The 19,418-nt window shown below is 36.9% G+C and overlaps 1 protein-coding gene across 5 annotated transcripts in view; it reads left to right on the forward strand.

Moving 5' to 3' along the window:
- LTBP1 (latent transforming growth factor beta binding protein 1) overlaps window positions 1-19,418 on the forward strand; it is a 181,009-nt gene that overhangs the window by 38,721 nt on the left and 122,870 nt on the right. For all 5 annotated transcript variants that reach the window (XM_048937549.1, XM_048937545.1, XM_048937546.1 and 2 more), the window contains exon 4: window positions 9,743-9,918. In XM_048937549.1, the coding sequence (XP_048793506.1) occupies window positions 9,743-9,918 (176 nt within the window). The remainder of the gene's footprint in view (window positions 1-9,742; window positions 9,919-19,418) is intronic.

The raw sequence follows: 19,418 nt of genomic DNA on the forward strand, positions 1-19,418 counted from the left end.
AGTCGGTTAGCTGTGCTTTAGTTGGTTCTTTACTTCTTCTAAAGTGACTTTCTGTACCAGGGATGTTGTACTCACAAGATCCCTGATATAGAAAAAGGATTAAACAAACAGTATTAAAGCTGCCTCTTATTTATGACATAGTACCTTGTAGGCTTAAACACAATTTCACCAAAATTACTCATCTGAAAATAGATAGTAGTGCAACAAAATTGTGTGTCATTACATGCATACACTTTAATGAACAGAGAATTTTGTGGTTGAAGTCGGGACTTAACTAAAGTTTACTAATAACTTTTGTAATTGCTGTCCTCTGATTGTGCATGAGTTTAGTACCTGGATTGCTTAGAAAATGTATTTGTGTGATTTGATATTCAAACTATTTGCATATGTGTCACAAGGCTTTGGGAGATCCTGATCCCCGGAGTTAGCCTTCTTGGTAAGTGTGACTGCATGCTCTTGTCTCCCCTTTCCTGCTTCTTACTGCAAATAGAAACATTCCATTTTTGTGATGAATTTAAACAAAGGATAATCTTTGTTACTCAATTTTGTTGTATGAAGAAATAGGCCATCTGAGTTGTTTATCTAGTTCAGCTAAGAAAGTAGTTACATATTTTGAAAGTTTAGATGTTGTAAGTGTTCTTGGCCTAATGCAAACATTACTTCTACCTCCAGAACTTTTCATCAGTTGTCTTTCCACCATCAGAGATACAGCATAACATGCACTTTTTTCCCCCTTTCTTCCTTGCATTGCTTCCAGTGTTGGCAGATGTGGCCGGCAGCATGTTTCTGTTGCATCACTTGACATTATGTGGCCACTGTGGAGGAGAACTTGGATACCACACATCTCCCCTATGAGGACAGGCTGAGGGAGTTGGGCTTGTTCAGCCTGGAGAAGAGAAGGCTGCGGGGTGACCTCATTGCAGCCTATCAATACCTGAAGGGAACCTACACCCAGGAGGGGAGTAAACTCTTCAAAAGGGCTGACAACAGCAGGACTAGGGGAAATGGTTTTAAGTTGAAGGGGGGAAGATTTAGGTTGGATGTTAGGGGGAAGTTCTTTACTAGGAGAGTGGTTAGGCCCTGGAACGGGCTGCCCAGGGAGGTTGTGGATGCCCCGTCCTTGGACGTGTTTAAGGCCAGGTTGGACGGGGTCCTGGCCAACCTGATCTGAATGTGTATGTTTGGTGGCCCTGCTAGGCAGGGGGGTTGGAACTACATGATCCTTGGGGTCCCTTCCAACCCGGGTGATTCTGTGATTCTGTGATACAAATTTTGGTTCTGCTCTTCCCTCCCCACCCTCTTGCCCCAATTCTCCATCTTTAGGATTGCTAAATTCTGTGGTGTAATTTAGTATGAGCAGTCCCTGGCAAATGGCAGAGATTGTATCCTCTAGGCAGTGCAGTCTGTCAGAGCTGCTTACTCCTGATATAATATGCCAAAGAGTTTCTTCTGAGAACTATACGTACTGAAGCTGGAGTCTGGACTCAGTCTTGAATTTTCTAAGCTTGATTGCTATCATTGTGCATTTATTTTACTTTTTTTTTGTTCTTGTCAATTTAGAAATCCTTCAGTAAATGTGGTTCAGATGGTTTTCACAGAATAACATCTCATCATTCAAACATATGAAGGCATGGTTTATTCTCATGCAATGAGCATGTTGCACTTTTGGTCTATAACAGTTGGACAAAGTCAGTGTTACACTACATCTGCTAGTAGTTACTTACATATGAAATCAGCGTGCATTACGGAGGGGTAAAAATGCTCTGACGTGCTCTGGCACATTTGCTGGCACATCCTTACAATAAGAAAATGAAGACTTGATAGTAATAATTATTATTTAAGAAACTTGTATGCTTAGGATTTTTTTTTTTTTTTTCATGCAGTCTTCTCATAATAGAATTCTAGGGATGCTCATCTTCCATTTACATTTGTTACATCCTCAGAAGCAAACATGATCCATATTTCGTAACAGTTCTTTATAAAACTGATTGTGCAGAATGTGAAAAATACATTTCCATGATAATCTGAATTTATTTTGGATTAAGGGTTATTTTTATATCTTTGTCATACATTTTCTAAAGAATTTTGCTCTGTAACTGAACAGCTTCCCTCTGCCTGGGTATGTCACTGGCTCTGTTTTAGCTTTATTGGTATCAGTGCATTGAAGTCCGTCCTTGCTCGTTGTATACAGAAGTACTTTGAGTTTTATCTTTTAATCCAGTTTTGTACACTAGGAACTTCTGCTGTGGTTATGCTCTCGCCTGGTTGGCTGCAGTGAGCCTAGACATCAGTAATGCTTAAGTTCAGATTGTGCACTGTTGAACAGGAGAAACAACTTCATCTACTTCACACAGGTCTAACTTATTTACCTACAAGTGATTCCTTGTTTTTTTTGTTTTTTTTTTGACCCCTTCTGAGAAGCTGTTATTACAGCAATGAGATCATATTTTCGAAGCAGTTTTCTTGATATAAGCTGAGAAAAATCTTTCTGCTGGCATATCTGTATCTACACAAAGTCTTGATGGTGTAGTTACTTGCTCATTGCATTAGTTTCTTCATAGTCATTATTTTAACCATCAGAATCTCAAAGATTGTCCAAGATTTTTCTTTACTGGCATACGTTCTTTTGATTTGTTACACTCCTAAATGACAGACTTATGCTTAATTCAGACAAGATCATAAGTTTATTCTCAAAATGAGTTTAAATTGCTTAAATATATACTGTGCATAAGACTAAATTAAATTTGAGGGTTTCTGAAAGCGTAATACACTTCTAAACCACTTATTTAACTAGAGTGAGACATTAAGAAACCATGTATGTGTTAGACTTCAAAAGGATGTACCATAATTAACATGTATCCAAGAAAAACATGTGCATCTGTTCTATCTTTTTGCCTATTTTAAGCTTGCAGCACTTCTATTATTTAGGCTTTCTTAGTGGGCTCTTGTAAGATATGTCTTCAAAGTCTTTTTGAATTTCAAGTAAATTATATCAGCCAACTGTCTGCTCTTTGGTTTAATATGCTCAAGAATTTGAGTAGATTAGTGATGCATGGTTTTTCCTTTGAAGCAGCTGTGCTCATTTGTTTTGCTCTTTATTGTACAGTATCCACTGTGGGAGTGTATATTTCTAAGTGTCATTTCAACATACCTTTCTAATACCAAAGTCTGTCTCATGGGTGGATAAGACAGAAATTATCACTAGTTCATGCATCTTCATCAGAGTTTTTGGTACCGATAGCATCGGCATAGTGTTTTGTAACATGGCACTAGTACTATGAAAACAAAAGCAATTTTGCAGTAGCAGTTTCAGCTTTCAATGATCTGGTTAAGTATGTTTTTGCTATTGAGTACTGTATTTCATCTTGAGTCGCTGTTGCAATATAAAATGCCCTAAAGGTCAACTTTTTAATGCAAAAATTTGTGAATTTGGTAGCAAGTCTTCTAGAATCCGAAATTGTTAAGGAGTTTAATACCAGCAACATTCAAGAAGACAAAAAAAATGGCTTTTGGAAATCTGGGAGTGTAAGAGATGGCTGGAAGTGTGTGTGTGTGTGTATACACAGACAAATATATGGCTGAGAACCCATATTAAATCATAGAGACATTGAATTAATTCATCTGGAATCATGAAGAGTTTTGCTGGCTAAATGTTGGTGAATGTATGTATAAAGTAATTATTTGTGTCTTATTGTTGTTCTTTTTAGTGCATGAAGAAGAAAGTTTGTAAATTTCTGTTAGTGTGGGACTATACACTCATGTCAGTTTCTTGTTTATGTTTGTATCATATTTTCCTAGCCTTCACATATACTGCTATGTGTGTTGGTCTACTAGTTAACAGTCTATGAAGGTTTTGTAAGTTTGCATGAATTGTATTTTGATGACATCTGGGAGGGAAGTGGACCAAACTTCTGTGTTCATCGTATTCAGATGAAAAGATCTAGTAGGAGAGCTTTCCTTCTTCTCAATAATTAAGTGTAATTAACATTTATATAATCCAGTACCTTTCCAGGAGTGTTTTACAAATTAAATGCTTGAATGCTTTAATTTGAGATATGCTTATCTGCTTTTGCATAAACTGTATGCAAGATCTGTAGCTTCCATTGGATTGTGTGAAAGTACATGTGCATTTGTTTGTTGTCCTTCATATCTGTATATTCAACTGCCAGGTTTCTTCGAAACCTTTTTGTGGTTATTAGATGTAGGAATAAATCTTTTCTCACTATCCTAGAAAATTCAGTTTAGTAGTTCTCTTTAGAAACCTGGAGGAACGTTTGTAGTTTACATATTTCAGTTTATTACATTGTATGCAGAAGATGTAGTGGATCAACGGAATCATGGTTTCGTGATTTAATTGGGAAACACTGCTAGTTCATAGAGCTTTAGTTCAACTATTACACCAGTTTATGGTGGCAAAAGGATTCTGTCTAACCTGTAAGCAGTACAGGTGAATCTAGAAATACAAGGCTAACTTTATTAGCAGACATTTGAGAGTAGATCATTGCTGCAACTGTCTTCAACAAGAGTTTGACCACTGAAATTGTATTTAAGTTGAGCACAACTTGTAGTTAGGGATATTTTTACAATATATGTGACTCTTTCTTTTTATAAATCTCGTACCAGATGAGGTATGTTTATTAATCTTTAGTAAGATTTATAGCATTACTTCCCTTCCAAAGCAAATCAGTTTGATCATGATCAGGTAAGATCCTGCATGGTGTAAATAACACCTGTACCTTGGTACATAAGTAAAAACAAATAGTAAAACAAGCAAACAAAAACTGTATAACCTGAAGGCATTGTTTGAAATTATTTATTCATATCCAAGCACTGATATTTGCAAACTGTAGCCTCAGGAAATCTTCATTACAATGGCATAAAGCTGAGGTAGGTTTATGATGAAAATATGAATGTTATTCTTGGGCAGGCATTCCTCAATATCAGGTTTGCAGTGTTTACCATGAAAGTCAGGGGCAAAGTTTTCATTATGCATTAACACTTTTTTGTATGTAAAATACACTTGGTGCAGAATTTTTGTGATGGTGAGAAGAAAGAAAAGGTTTATAATGTACTTCCTCTTTCATCTTTTGTGACTGGAAGTACATTATAAAATAGGCCATGCTTTCTGGGTCTGATAATGTTAAGGGGCTTTGAAGAAATTCTGTATGTTCTTCATTGGCTGAGAAGTTAGATCTTTTTTCTTGTATCTTAAACTTAAAAAAAAAATATTAAAAACAAACAAACAAAAAAAACAAACAACAGACAAGCAACCAAAGGAAGAAACAGCTGGCAAAGGTCAAGCTGAACTGGTAATTTACTGCTGGTAATTTACAGGACAGCAGGCTTTTAGTTCTATTCTCATGCCTTTAAAACTGTCCTGCATGTTTTCTTTATATCATATCATAATTTTAAAAAGTGCTGGGTTTTCTTCTCCATTTGGCTGTTAATTCTGAATCTGGGGTAAGGTAGAGAAGAAGGAATTAATTTCTAGGTTAAAATTATTAACAATTCAGATAACTTTGTTTTTCTTTCAATTGTTGCTAGCTGGGAGCCAAGCAGGGAGCATGTATCAGACTCACAGTAAATAAAATGAAGAAAGCAGTCTGAGATAGGCTTGTCTTATTTAGTCTAGACAGTACTTTCCATTCCAAACGTTGCTGGTTTCATTTCTGCTTGCCAGAGTTACTCTGATACATAGCATTCCTGGTCTGCTATTATCAAGCAAGAGAGCTTTTCTTTTTTTTTTGCATGATGATTAGCTGGAAATGTTTGTTCTTCCTCTGCAGTATTCTTGTAACCTTTTTAGCTAGTGTCTGTAATTTTGTTTGCTGAAAACATGCTTAGACATTTGTTTGACATCAAAACGTGTTTGACATCTGTCTTCTGTACACTTCAGCTATGGAAAATTTTTAATCAAGCTTATTGAAGTTAATGTCAGTTTTGACCATTTAGTTGTGAACTACCAACCAAATTAGTGACGTAAGCCTACGTAATGCAACAATCTTATTTAGTCTTGGCTATTTCGTGCAAAATTTAAAGATCGAAACTATAAATTGCATCTTTTTAACCTGTACTATGGGGAGCATTAATAGTACTTTAGTATTTTTGTTGCAACAGTGCCTGAGGGCTCATCTTGGTTGTGTAATGTTGAAATGTGCAGTAAGCAGCGTTGCAAAGCTGGGAAGCAATAAAATGATTTTGGTTGTGGTGATGATTGTTATTTATAGATGAGAGCTTTTTAAGTGTAATGGCTGTGAGTTAAGTATGCCTTTCATTTAAGTCCTAAAAGCCTCGTTAAGAGTGTCTGAGACCTACTTTGACTATCTCCTTGTCTGTGGTAGCAACAGAGCACCACTTGTTTCTAGTGGCTTTGAATCCTGAGGAGTTATAAGGAAATTTTTATCATGCTACTTGTTCTTTAATTTGGATATTCAAACAGTGACAAAGTCAGTGCCTGCCATTACTACTCCATGAGAAGGATTGTCTTGTGCTTTTTACTGGGGGTCCCTGGTGCAGCTGATATGACTGTGGATGCAGCACTGGAGTTCCCACAGTATGACAGAAGCTGCATGAGGGGCTCAGGCAGAGATCCAGAGCTCAGCCTTTCAGGAAAGGGAAGAAACATTTGTGCTTGCAGGCTGGGAGGAATTTGGCAAGTTGGCACTAACAGTTGTAGCACCAAATGATTTTCAGAGAGTTGTAGTAGAGCTGCTAACATCTTTTCCAAAAGCATAATAGATCCTGGGGTGATTCCTGTACCAGTCATCACAGTTAGCTTCACAACGTCCCTTTGGATTATAAACTAACATCTTTAAGAGCCAGATCACGTTGAGAAGAATTTGAACATCAAAAGAGCAGTCACAACGGAGGGTTCTCATAAATGCTTTGATATTTGACCCTATCAGGAATTAGACTCAAGCAAGACTAGTCAACTGGTCAGATGACTGGCAAATACGTGCTGCTAGTTAGTACACATCCATGCTAGCAGTGGATGTCTGGTGCTGAGCTGTTCTTAAACATGGGGAGAACTTTTATGCATGCCTAAAATCAAGATCTTTGGTAGTTATGTGTGAAGAAGATCAAATCTGACAGAAAATGTGCAAGAGTCTAGACCACTTTTCATTGCAAACTTGGTTTCATCTTCTGCTTTTCAATTTTAATGCTGCAAACTTGTTGTAAGCTTTCCCTTTAATACAAGAGTAGTTTATTTAGTCCCTAATGAAACTAAGAGTACCAACATAGATGTGCAGTGAAGATACTTCCTTTAAAGAAGGAGAGTTTCTAGAGTAGGGAACTTCTATATACTTCTAAGAAAACCACTCTCTTGTAGAACAAAACGTATTCTAGTGTTGCCCTAATATTAGTTAATTAGCAAGCTAAATGGGAATGAAATCAAGGAAGAAGATTACCTGAGAAGTAAGAGACAACTGTCTTAGTAAATTTCAGCTTCTAGTGTATAGCACGCCTGTCTCTGGTATGGTATGAGGCATTCGGTTAGGTTTTGGATTTATATTATAAGTGTAGTGATGGAATCTGTTGTGGGCTGATGGGCTTGGTTTGCAGTGTGGCTGGATATGTAATAAAAAGTAACTTTTTGCAACATGTGTCAGCCTTAACAGGAAGCAGGCATTGAAATGGCAGTGTCTCTCTGGATACAGTCAAGAAAGTAACAACGTTAAACTTAAAGCAAATATAAGCAGCCTCTAAAAGTTTGCTGCAATGTGTGCTTCTGTACGATGTTGACTTCTGTGACCATGGCCTGCTTACACATCGTCTGGAAAAAACTTGCCCTCTGATGTCCAGGTGCAGGAGTGGATGGATACACTGGCTTATAACCTGTGGAGAAACAAGTTTGTGCAGGAAGGATTGTGTTGACTTGTCTAGGAAATCAGTCATTACTGTGGCACGGTTTTCTCTCAGGTTGAGGCATTCTTGCTGATACCTTGTCAAGTTGAACCTAACCTCCACTATCACTGATGGCTCTCTTTGATCTGGTATGTGGGAAGCTTGAAGACAGCACCGAAAGTATAGTATTTTCTCTTAATCTTGGAAAAGGACTTCTCCTGAATATACTGCATAATCACTTTATCTGAAAAATTTGACTCTAGAGATAGTACAAAGAGTTAAAGTTTCTGTTGTTTATCAGAGTACTAATTTTCTGTACTAACAAATAAACTTTTCTAGAACTGATCCAAGTTAATAACAGTCTGTAGAACAAAACTCTATTGTTTGTTCTAACTACAAATCCACTGGCTGCAGCAGTTACTAAGCATCCTCAAAAGACGTAACTAAGGAATCAGACTCCAATTGTAGGTAGATGGTTCTGGAGTCATCCGTCTTGTTGCTCAGCTGAACCTTCCTCAGTCTTACTGCAGTGGGGAAGCATTGCCTATTTCTTCTTCTAAGGGCAGCTATTTACACTACAGAGCTGTGATTCTTTGAGGGGTGGCTGTTATAAATCCCATAATTTTCCCATATTTATGCTTTACTGACCAAGCAATCCCTTAGCTTAGTAGAAGCACTCACATCATCCCACTCTTTATGCCTTCATTTGGTAATGTAATCTTAATAGCCACTGTTACTAAGTTTAGTAGTTGACACTATTCTCTTGAGGAACACACATCTCTGCAGTATGATCTACACCATCTACAAATTCTTAAAGAATTGCTATTGCTGGATTTATTAACAAAGGCTTCCTATTACTACTTGCTGGACAGCGAAACCCTGTAGCCCAGTACCCTGAAATAGCTTGTATTTTCATTGCATGTGGCTAGCAGCTATGTGACTGACTCCCTTCTTTGTTTATTGTTGAGTGGTACTGTGGAGTGTGAGAAGGCCAGTTTCTGTGTTAGCAAAGAAACAGTTCCTGCTATAAGTGGTATATGGGTAAATAACCGTGGTTTCTGGGAATAAGGAGAGGGGAATTTCAACTAAAAATTGGAACAGTCTTGTGCAGTGAGGTTTAAGGGAAGAATCTAATAATGCAAGTAAGGAACTGCAATTGTCAGTGAGAGAATCAGTGAGCTTGGAGGAATTATCTTGTTTGATAAGAAAAGGAAATAGTTTAGCTCTGAAGGGAAGCCATGTGGTTATAGGACAACTGTTAGAGATGCTCACTGGTGCAGACAAAGAGAAAGATGGGAAAGTGATGCGAGCTGGGAAACAGAGAGAAACCTTCTGATGAGATAGGGAAAAAAAAAACTCATCAAAAGGGAAAGGGAAGCACAAGAGAATCAGTGTTCTTACAGGTAGAGTGATATGGTGGGGAAGGAAACTAACTTCCAGGGATCAGAGGGAAATCCATCTGGGTGCAGTTTTTACTTTCCACTCCTGGTATGCAATGGCAGTTGCACAAAACACAGATGTTTAATTGCATTGCTGTTTCTCTGACCAGTCCGGAAAGTATGTGTGCCAACAAAGTTGAGCTCCAACTCATGGTTTTGAGTAAGGCATTTCTCTCTGTTTTCTGAGATTTCTTCCCATTTTCATGATACTTCTTTATCAAAAAAGAGGTGATATAATCCCTATAGTCTTCATATGCCTAAGTGCTTGTTGAGCTGACAAGACAATTAAAATGTTAAATGCATGGAAAATTGGGTGCTTAATTAGAAGCTAGTAAGTTTCCCAAATTGACTTTTGAGAGCTTGGAGTACAGATGAACTTAATTTTTTTTTTACCAGTTGGTTTGAAGTCTAACTTATTAATACTTACTGTGTCTCTTCTGTTTTTTTTCCTTAATCAGGATGATACCACTTTCATCTCAGACACTGATGATGAATCTTCATCATGGCCAAACACAGGAATATGTGATCAAACCCAAATATTATCCAGTAAAGAAAGTGATTTCAGGAGAACAGTCCACTGAGGGCTCATTACCACTGAGACTCGGCCAAGACCAACTTGCGTCATCTTTTCAATGTAAGTACAATTGCAAAAAGCATACTATAAGCCTCTTTTATTTAAGATCTTGAAATTTTTTGTCTGTTCACCTGAATTGCAGTAATACTTAAAGACGAAAAGAAAAAAAAAAGTAAGTTAATTAGACAAGATAATTCTGAGATTAGCAAAAGCTTCAATATTGTGCATTCTGCTGAGAGATAAAACAGATTTCCTGGATGAAAAGAAAAATTGAACCTCGTTCACTGTTGGACTGTCATAATGCTGTTTCTAGATGATAGCTTTTCCTTCAACGTTTGTTGAAGTAGGCATAGTTGAGAGTGTAGTCAGCTTAGGATGACAGCTCCCTTCAATATGATGGATATCCTTCTTGGAAAATTGGAGTCTAGGACTCTCATTGGTGACTGTTTTTCTCTATATTTAATTTATTATGTGTTTATGAACTTCTACACAGTATGAAGGCTGGACTACTGTCTCTGCTTCGTATTTAATAATAAAAAAAAAAGGATTGCATAGATGCCCAGCTTGTGGCCTTGGCTCATGGTCCATTTTTGGGGGAATCTGAGGACAAGTTTTGGCTTAAAGGATGAAGAGCTTGATGAATCGTAGGTTAGGTATTACCAACCAGTGTCTGCTGGTTTGATTTGGACAAAAGCTCCTGCAGTTAAATAATGAACAGATTAAGATGGAGAGCTAAGGTATTCAAAGTCTCCTGACCCTGCTACAGCACAGAAAAATATGCTCTGACGATGTAAGGAAGAGGCTTTTTTTCTAAGCCTGTAAACACTTCCTTTGTATGAATATATGTCTGTATTGCATATCTTTATGTTCTGTCCATTTATATTTTTAAACACAATGATGGATAATAAGTCTTGGCCCTAATATGGAGAACAGTGGCAGCCTTAGGCCTTAGATTAAGCTTTTCAGAGCAGTGAAGCATGCTGTTTGCAAAGCATGACACCTTTTTCTCAGAAGTTTCAAGAAGATGCTTCGCTGCATTGTCAACATCAACATCACTTTTCACAAGAAGGTGCCACTGTTTTTTCTGTAATTTTTCAATATTAGTGGTCATTAGTGTTGGATTGTGTCTCTTTCTTCCAACTCTTGCTATCCAGTGAGCATATAAATCCCAGGGTGCGTAGTTCTCTAGGTGCTTGGAGTGAACGGTGTCAATTAGATTATGACAAAAAACAAACTAAAAAACTTTGCTTTTGCCCTTGTCCTCCCAGGATGTTTGGCAGAGTCAACCTATCTTAGATGAAGTCAGTGTTACTAGCAGGTACCACATTGCCTCTAAATACAAATGGGCTAACGTGAGATTTTTTTTTCTTTTATGATATCAAGAGGAAATAACTTTATCAGTTTATCAGACAAAGGAGTCATTGCTTCTTGCTCTTTCTAACTTATTGGATCTCTGCAGTATGCTGAGGAACATGAATCAGGGAAGGAAAACCAGGAGTTTCTATTGTTCAGGACCTCCACAGGTGAATTCAGTCCTGTGACATTAAATGCGTAGACTTAAACTGGGAAAAAAATGTCAGTCCTCAGATGTTTTTAGATAGAGGTACCTCTAGGTGGAAGGGGATTAAATGTAGGCTAGTGGTACTTTGGGAGCATAGCTGCCAAACGTGAGTAGGTGCTTCTAGGCATCCAGTGATTTACAGATATGCAGTTGTGTTTGACTGGCTGGTAATAGTGTTGCCAGATCTCTAGTTGGAGATATTGTAGAGAAAATGTTAAAGATTAGTCACGTTTAAATACTTTTTTGATTCAAATGAATTTAAAGTTCCTTCTGATATGCTTACTATGGTGTATTTTGGCAATTTCATTTCTCTGATAGCTTTCAGAATGCACAGTGCATACATACAAGTTAATAAGACTGTCTTTTTTTTTTTGCCATTTAAACTGAATTCTCCTATTAAGTTATGTGTCATACCAACAGAGCCTTAAAATTCAGTAAGTCAGAGTTTAAGTTTAGAAGTCATAAATCAGGACCATAAATATGATCTCTCATGGGATTGCATGGAACTCAACAAAAGATGTTGAAAGCGCTTTCTGATAGAATTGCAAAGCCAGTGTCTGCCACCCCTGAGTATTATGGCTGTGTCTCCAGGGACAGATTAGGAGGAGCATGAAAGATCAAGGAGAAGTACAGTGCAGTTCTGTGTCATGATAGAATGCTACGTAGTGTTTTGGCCTTCCTAGTTCAGTATGTCTCCTTTTCCATCTTGAGACATCTGAAGACTAATTTTTAGCGGTGTGGTGCATTTTGTAGTTCCAGCTGAGAGGAAGCAGAATTTCTGTTTCTGAAATTGTTTGCCCAGTGTTGCTGGAGTTAATGTTGCTTGTATATATGATCACATTCACACAGCCCCCAGCAGGCTACTATTCCTAAGTATGAAATGATGATGCCACTGGTTCCCAACCTTATAGGTGTGTTGTGAAAAATATGTTAATTAGCACCTGAGGTGATTGGAAATTATACTTAAAAACAAAACTCATGAGGAAGTATAAAGAGTGTCTTATAGCTGGAACTGCATTCTATGAAGTAAATAAAGTGTGTTTAGATGAGAATGTTGTTCCAAAGATAAATATGAATTTAAGAAGGAAAACGGGTCTAATCTGTCCTGTTTATTCAGGAGGATGATAGAAAATGCCTGTGAATTTTGCAATTGGATGTGAAATTTATACAGTTAAATAGTATGGGAGACTTTTTTTTTTCTTTTTATCTGGATGAATTTTTTTGGTCTTCATTGAAATTTCTCATAAAATATATCAAGGAGACTTGTTTGTGCAAGAAAGACTAGAGAGTAACTTTAGATAGGAAATAAAAATATGTCTGGAATTTATGTAGCATGGGTTACATAATGGTAAGTGAGTAACAGATTGCAGCTTTCTACTTTGACTTAGTGGTGCATATGTTCTGTCTTGAAGTTGGATAAGGCTGCATGTATGGATAGCAGAACTTTAAGAGTCTGTCCATGGTTCTGTGGGCAGCACCAAGCTCTTTCTCTGAACAAACAAGCATGTCAAAGTTATATTTTTAAAAAAAAATCATTTCAAAGTATTTTTTAATTGTTCTTAACAAGTGGTGCACTATATTGCCCCAGGTTTTACATCATTTCAAATATGTTTATGCAGATGAAATATGTTTTATGTGGAAGAAAATGTTTCACATTTTAGAACTTTGGAGAGTGATCTCTTAGAATTTTTGTGTAGCAATAGCATTTGCAAGCATAGTACACTGATAACTTAGAGAAGCACTTTTTAAGCTCGTACAGAATTTAGCCATGCTAGTTTGTGATGAGTTCATAGGCTGATTTTGGCAAAAGTGTGTTGCTTGGAGATTCCAGTTCAGGCTATTTTTGTGGAATTGTGTCCAGACTTTACCATGCAACACTTACATCATAATACCATTTCACCAGCAGTAAGTATGGGTAAACTGCTGTTAAAATACATAAACGTTTTAATATTGAAAACACAGGTTCAGAGATACAGTGCGTTCCATGTAAATGCACCTGTGTGGTGTGACATTCTGCTATGATTCTACTCTGTGTTGACTTTAGGGGGAAAATTGCATCAGGTCTTTAGTAGATCATGTTTTCTTTCACTTTTCTTGGTATTTGTGAAACAGCTCTACATAATCTACAAAATAATTATCTCAGTGGCTTGTTTTAGCTAGAGCATTGCAATATGTTCCTTGAAGTTTCTACGTATGTATGTATGTATATTAGAGTTGGACTCTGGTAACTTTTTCTAAAGAGAAGTTTTGAGAAATTCAGTGGTGAAGGAGGAATGTTCTGGCTGTGTTGTGGTTAAAGAAGGTATAGCCAGCAGCATGAGATGTGTAAAAAGAGAACAAAGAGCTGGAAGACTAACAGGCAGAGAAGAGAGATCTCAGTAACTGAAGGATCACAACACATTCTATTAGAAGAGAACGTGACATCAAATTCACTTTGGTCACTTGTGGGAACTGATTTTCAGCTCTTGCTCCTGTGATTTACTTAATCAAATGCAAGTAAGGATATGGGATGATAGACAAGGAAATGGGGTGCTGTTTGACTGTCAAGGAATTTTTTCTTATGCACGACATTTTAATGTGTGTGCAGAATATCTGTTTTCCTTCAGGAGGTGAGGGAAATTGTTCAGGGACGTTCTGAAGTGTTTAAGAAAAAATTTCAGTGCAGTCAGCATCAGGGTCAAACAAAAGCGTTCTTTTCTTTTGTGTGTGTGACAGAAGCCAAACAATTTTAGTAAAGCATCCTTTTCCTCTTTCTCATATAAGAGCATTAACAATACAGCTATTTGAAAGGATGGCAATTTATAACAGCCTTTTACAGTTTGTATTTGATTCCAGTGGGACTTAGAAACAAGTGGTTAAAGTCCAAGTATAAATTAAGTGCTTTAACTGGTTTGACACTAATGCGGTTACCTCTGTAGATTCTAGCAGCACATTTACTTTGTTTTTGCTTTACAAAGTAGAGTGACAAAAATAACTTTAATAATAATAATTAAACTGTGTAAACTATTAAAGACTTCAGGGATCTTTGAAATCCTTGGAGATAACTCTGTATACTGAATATACTGTATATTGAATATATATACTGTATATTGAAGATACTGTATATTGAAACATAATAGAACAAACAAGCAATACCCTTCCAGAATATCTTCAGAATTGTGTATGTCCATACAGTGTTTACAAATGAGGAAGCCAGTAAAAGAAAAAAGAAAAAAAAACAAAAAAAACAAAAAACCACAACTCCCCAAAAGTACTGTAACTTTCTAGTTGGACTGAAAAAAAAGTACATTATTGTTCTGGGCTCACCAATAATTGAATGTCTACATGACAGGGAAGGGAATTAATCTAAATGTTACGTTTGCCCACAGATGGATGATCATCCATCTGTGGGATATCGAGGCCAAGACTGATAAGCAGCAATGTGGGGAAAAATGTTGGAAAAAAGATTGGTGATCTGGCAAACATCATTAAAATCGGTTCAAAATGTGTTATAGCTAGGGGAAAATGGGGACTGAGACAAATGCATCTCAACTGCTGTGATGAAAGATAATTGGCTCCAAATCCAAAGATTTCTCAAGAAGAAAGAGGGAAGAGACTTTCCAGAATTTTCTGTAGGGGAAAACCTCTAAGATGTGTTTAAAAATTGTAATTCAGCTGGATTATATAGACAGATTGAACCCATACAATTAAATGTTAAATGTCCCTTAGCTAAGCTAGTATAAGAGTTGTTGTGATACAATTTTGGATACCAGGGATTAGTTCTGACTATTGCAAGTAGCTACGTCTGGTTTTACTCGCAGGAGATGTGAAAGTGCACTTCTCTGATGTCAGTGTCATCGCCCACGCCAGAAGAAATGAACAAACGTAGCCAGAATGTACTGCAAGAAGGTTCTCTTGTATCCAGTGAGATTACTGAACCAGTGACGTCCACAGAAATACTGTGGACATTCCCATCCCACCCTTCTGAAAATTGAAAAGAAAAAAGATCTTTGCTTCACGCAGTGCTGAGATGATTTTTAATGGTGATTCAGCCTGTAGAGAGGATTGTATTCATTAATTCCATGATGTTATGTACTTTATTGCTGTTTAGAGTTTGTTGACTTCCTTAGTGCTTTTCAGTAGCTTCCTTTCAGGAAATAGGATGTTGTATGGGTATACTTACATTATACTTAGGTAATGTACAATGTTTTTCCTTATTCTTCCTGAAAATGGTAAACAATTTTACAGTTTTACACTTAACACTTGGTTTCTCATATAAAGGAGTTATGTATCCTGGGTGGGGGAAATTGTGTCCGTCTCAAGAATTTGTTTTCTAAAGAAATAGTGCATTTCACCTGAAGACTTTTAATTCTATCTTAAGACACAGTAAAGTATGATGTCTTGGTTGGAGAAAGAGCCTAGAGAATGGCCTTAAGCAAAATGGATAGTTTATGTTGAATTATACTGGGTTGGAATGAGTCTCATTGCCAGTGTATAAATGTCTAATTCAGACCTTCTTGAAAGAATCCTATTGATGAGAAGACAGTAGTTGTTACCTTTATTTGGTAATACTTATGAGTCAGTGACACTAAGAACGTGTGCTCACCTGTGCCCACCTGAACCATCATGTATATCTTAAATTTATGTGGCTGAGTTTAGTATCTGCAGTAGTACCTGCAGCAGCCTGTGTCTGGAAAACTGTTAGAGATGGGCAGTGAAGTCCTTTCTGCTTTATTACTGCAGAAATGTGCTGTGTGTAAAATGGCTTTCTGTCCTAGATATAAAAATGATTATCTGCTCCTTAAAGTGACTTTAAGGCTTTTGTTCCCGTGTCTTTGAAAACCCTTTCAGCCCAGATAAACTTAAGGTAAGTAAGCATTGGGTTACTCTGAATGGGAGCTAAGCAGGGCTTGCATATATGAATCTCATTCTGGATTGCTTAATGCTGGAGAAGTCTCAGTCCCAAACATGAAGTGCAGTTGGTGAATTTTCAAGCGTGGGGCTCTTGAAGAGCTTAAAGTTCTTTTTCAAAAGCACTTTAGTCTGAAAAAGTAAGAGATTGGCAACAAGATGGCCCAGTTTCCATTCCACTCCAGTCTGCCTTTCTAGATTTAGAAGGGCAATCTACTAAGCTCTATTAAAGCTACTGAACTGAGTCAAGCCTCCTAGAGAGTGCTATGGCACGGTGGGGCCTGAAAGCTGTAGTGCTTACTGCTATAGCTGTAGTGAAGAGTCCCCTGCTTCCTCAAAGAAAATGATGTAAGCCCTAGAAGATTTTGAACTGAACACAGTCTTTTGTTCTGATCCATTGATTGGGCATATTCCTGTGCAGCGTACTGTTTTAGGTAGTTTTCTCCATGGGATTGACTTATCTTACTGCTTCTACAAAAGGGCTACGACTGATTAGAGGAACTAAAATTTAAGTTTTTTAGCATCATATCTCTTTGTGGATCCAGTTAGCATGTAATACCTTTAAAACAAAGAAACCAATAAATTTAGTCAAACAGATTTGAAGCCATTCTGTCAATCATTTCAGATCACATCGCAGTTTTTATTCATTTATTCACAGTCACATTTTTCTGAAACATCTTAAACTATGTAAAGGGAAATCATAGGCATATTTTTTTTCACTACCAACTATTGATTTGTTTTGTTTTTGTGTCATTTTAAATGTGGAAAATAGCTGTAATCCAAGCTAGATTGTTTTCTGGCCTAGGATGGCACATATTGAATCTTTGAAGTGGTGGAACAGGCAAGAAAGAAAAAAAAGTGATCCATTATACCTGCTGACAGAAATCAAATTTCCAATGTATGCATAATTCATCTGTAATGCACTTGTACAGAGCAAAAACTATTCTAAATAACCTGAATTCCTTTGACCTCCTCTATAAGGGCTGTGTCCCTAAGAGAATTTAGCAATGAAGGCCTCCTGGGTGGGAGCATGAAAATGCAACTGTGAATGTCCTTTGGAACTATCTCAGCACTTGTGTCTGCATATTCTCCTTTGATATTTAAGTAATAGCCATCTACTCAAAACATAGCACTTTTATAAGCATAGTTGATCAAAATTTGCTGAGGTTGACGAAGAAAGGCTACTTGAATAAGGCAAGCTTCTCTGTAGCAAGTTATTTTATACAATATCTGTGTATCTATAACTTTTCTTTTTTAACTTTTTAATTTCTACAACTGAAATTGAGAGAACTGAAAAATGGGCTACTTGTCTCTCCTAGAACGGGTGAAAATTTTTTGCTGTATGTTTAGTATTCTTGGTCTGTGGAGCATAGATGAGGAAAATAGTCAGAAATCATGAGTGCAAAACAAGCAGTAAGTCTAAGCTCATTTCAGATTGGTGGGAGAAGACTGTGAAAGGGACATGTAAATAAGGAGCAATAAGGAGCAATAAGGAAATGTTGATGTGAGGATTTAATGACATGGCTAGAGACAGAAATAGCTATATATAGAAGTGTGCAATAACAATGATGACAAGAATGGCAACAAAAAGCAGCTGTGGAGACCATTGTTCAGTTACCACTATAACAGATAGCTGGATGGTGTTTTGCTCTTAGAATAGCCATATTGGTTTGCAAACAGGCAGTAGAATTGAGTTTTCAAAAAGTGACAAAATATTAAAACTGAAGCTCTATTAACTACTGAAATACTTGTAATAAGATCATGCAAGTGCAAGAAAAAGTGGAAGTTGTAGAAATAATGAAGTAGAAAGAATGCTGAAATTAATTACATTAATGTGTATCTTGTATGCATGTCAATAATGTGTAGCTATAAATAAAAGACAGCTAGAGATGCTCCTTACTTGCTCAAAACATTTGAGTGGGTGTGTGCAAATGTGCTTCACGTTATGCAGGAATGTGAGAGAGCATCAGAGAAGGCATTGGAACTTAGATGAAATAAAGTTGGGGAAATGTGAATTAGGTATTGGGAATGTCATTGTAATAAGACAGAGTGAAACACTGGAATATGTTCCCTTGGGAATCTGTGGAGTCTGTGTAATAGAAGGTTTTTAAGGGTAGGCTGGACAAACTTTCTGGGTAATGCTGTTACTTCATCCTGTGCTGGGAAGTGGCAATAGGGGAGATCATATGGTCTGTTAGTCCTGTTCCATCTTTCTGTGTGCCTAGTAACGGCTGTATAATAGCCAAGTTTCAACTTGTAGTAAGTTTCAACTTATAATAGCCAAGTTTCATCTTTGCAAAACTTCTTTTTGTTTATGACTAAGTGAAGATGAAATATATATATATATATGTATAGTGAATACATATATATTAACTTATTGTTAAATTATATATATATGTATATATATATATATATATATAAAGCGTCATTCAACAATAGTTCTAATAACAATTTTACGTACATGGTTGGTTTTTATACTATGTCAGCTTTCCTTTTGGCTGAACAATCATTTCTAGTAGTAAGGACTAAATCAGGTGGACTGGTAAAAGTAAAACAGTGAGACACCTGTGTTAGGAAATAAGTAATTTCCCCTTACTTCTTTCCTGTTTTTCTATCTGTGCTTAACTAAGGAAAAAAAAAAAAAAAAGATAGGCTAAGGGAATTGGTCATCTGAGAATTTAAAATATTGAATCTATTTGTCATTTAAAAGCTTCTTGGCTGTGATATGGAGAAATAGATTGGTGTTCTGAAGTTCTCCTCACTCATCATGGCTATTACTTGAAAACATAGGAAGCTGTCTGAGATAACCCTGTCACAAAGGGAATAGGCAGGTACAAGTTTTTTCAGAGGTGGAACCTTCAGGCCTTATGAGTTGCTGTGTAGATATGTGTATGAAAACACACTGGTTTCAGTGCAAAAGTAGGTAGTGTTATGAAAACACCGAGTTCACGTCATTTTTGGAGGTATTAATGGGAAGCCTCCAGATCAAGTAGTTTGGTTTCCTTGGGATATTTTTTAAATAAATAAAAAACCCAAAAAGATGAAAAACAGCAAAACCCACCATAACACTAACAGTAGTCAGAAGAAATTTTTGTGCCAGGATTATGTG

The sequence above is a fragment of the Lagopus muta genome, chromosome 2 (genome assembly GCF_023343835.1).
Source record: "Lagopus muta isolate bLagMut1 chromosome 2, bLagMut1 primary, whole genome shotgun sequence".
Lineage (NCBI taxonomy): Eukaryota > Metazoa > Chordata > Aves > Galliformes > Phasianidae > Lagopus > Lagopus muta.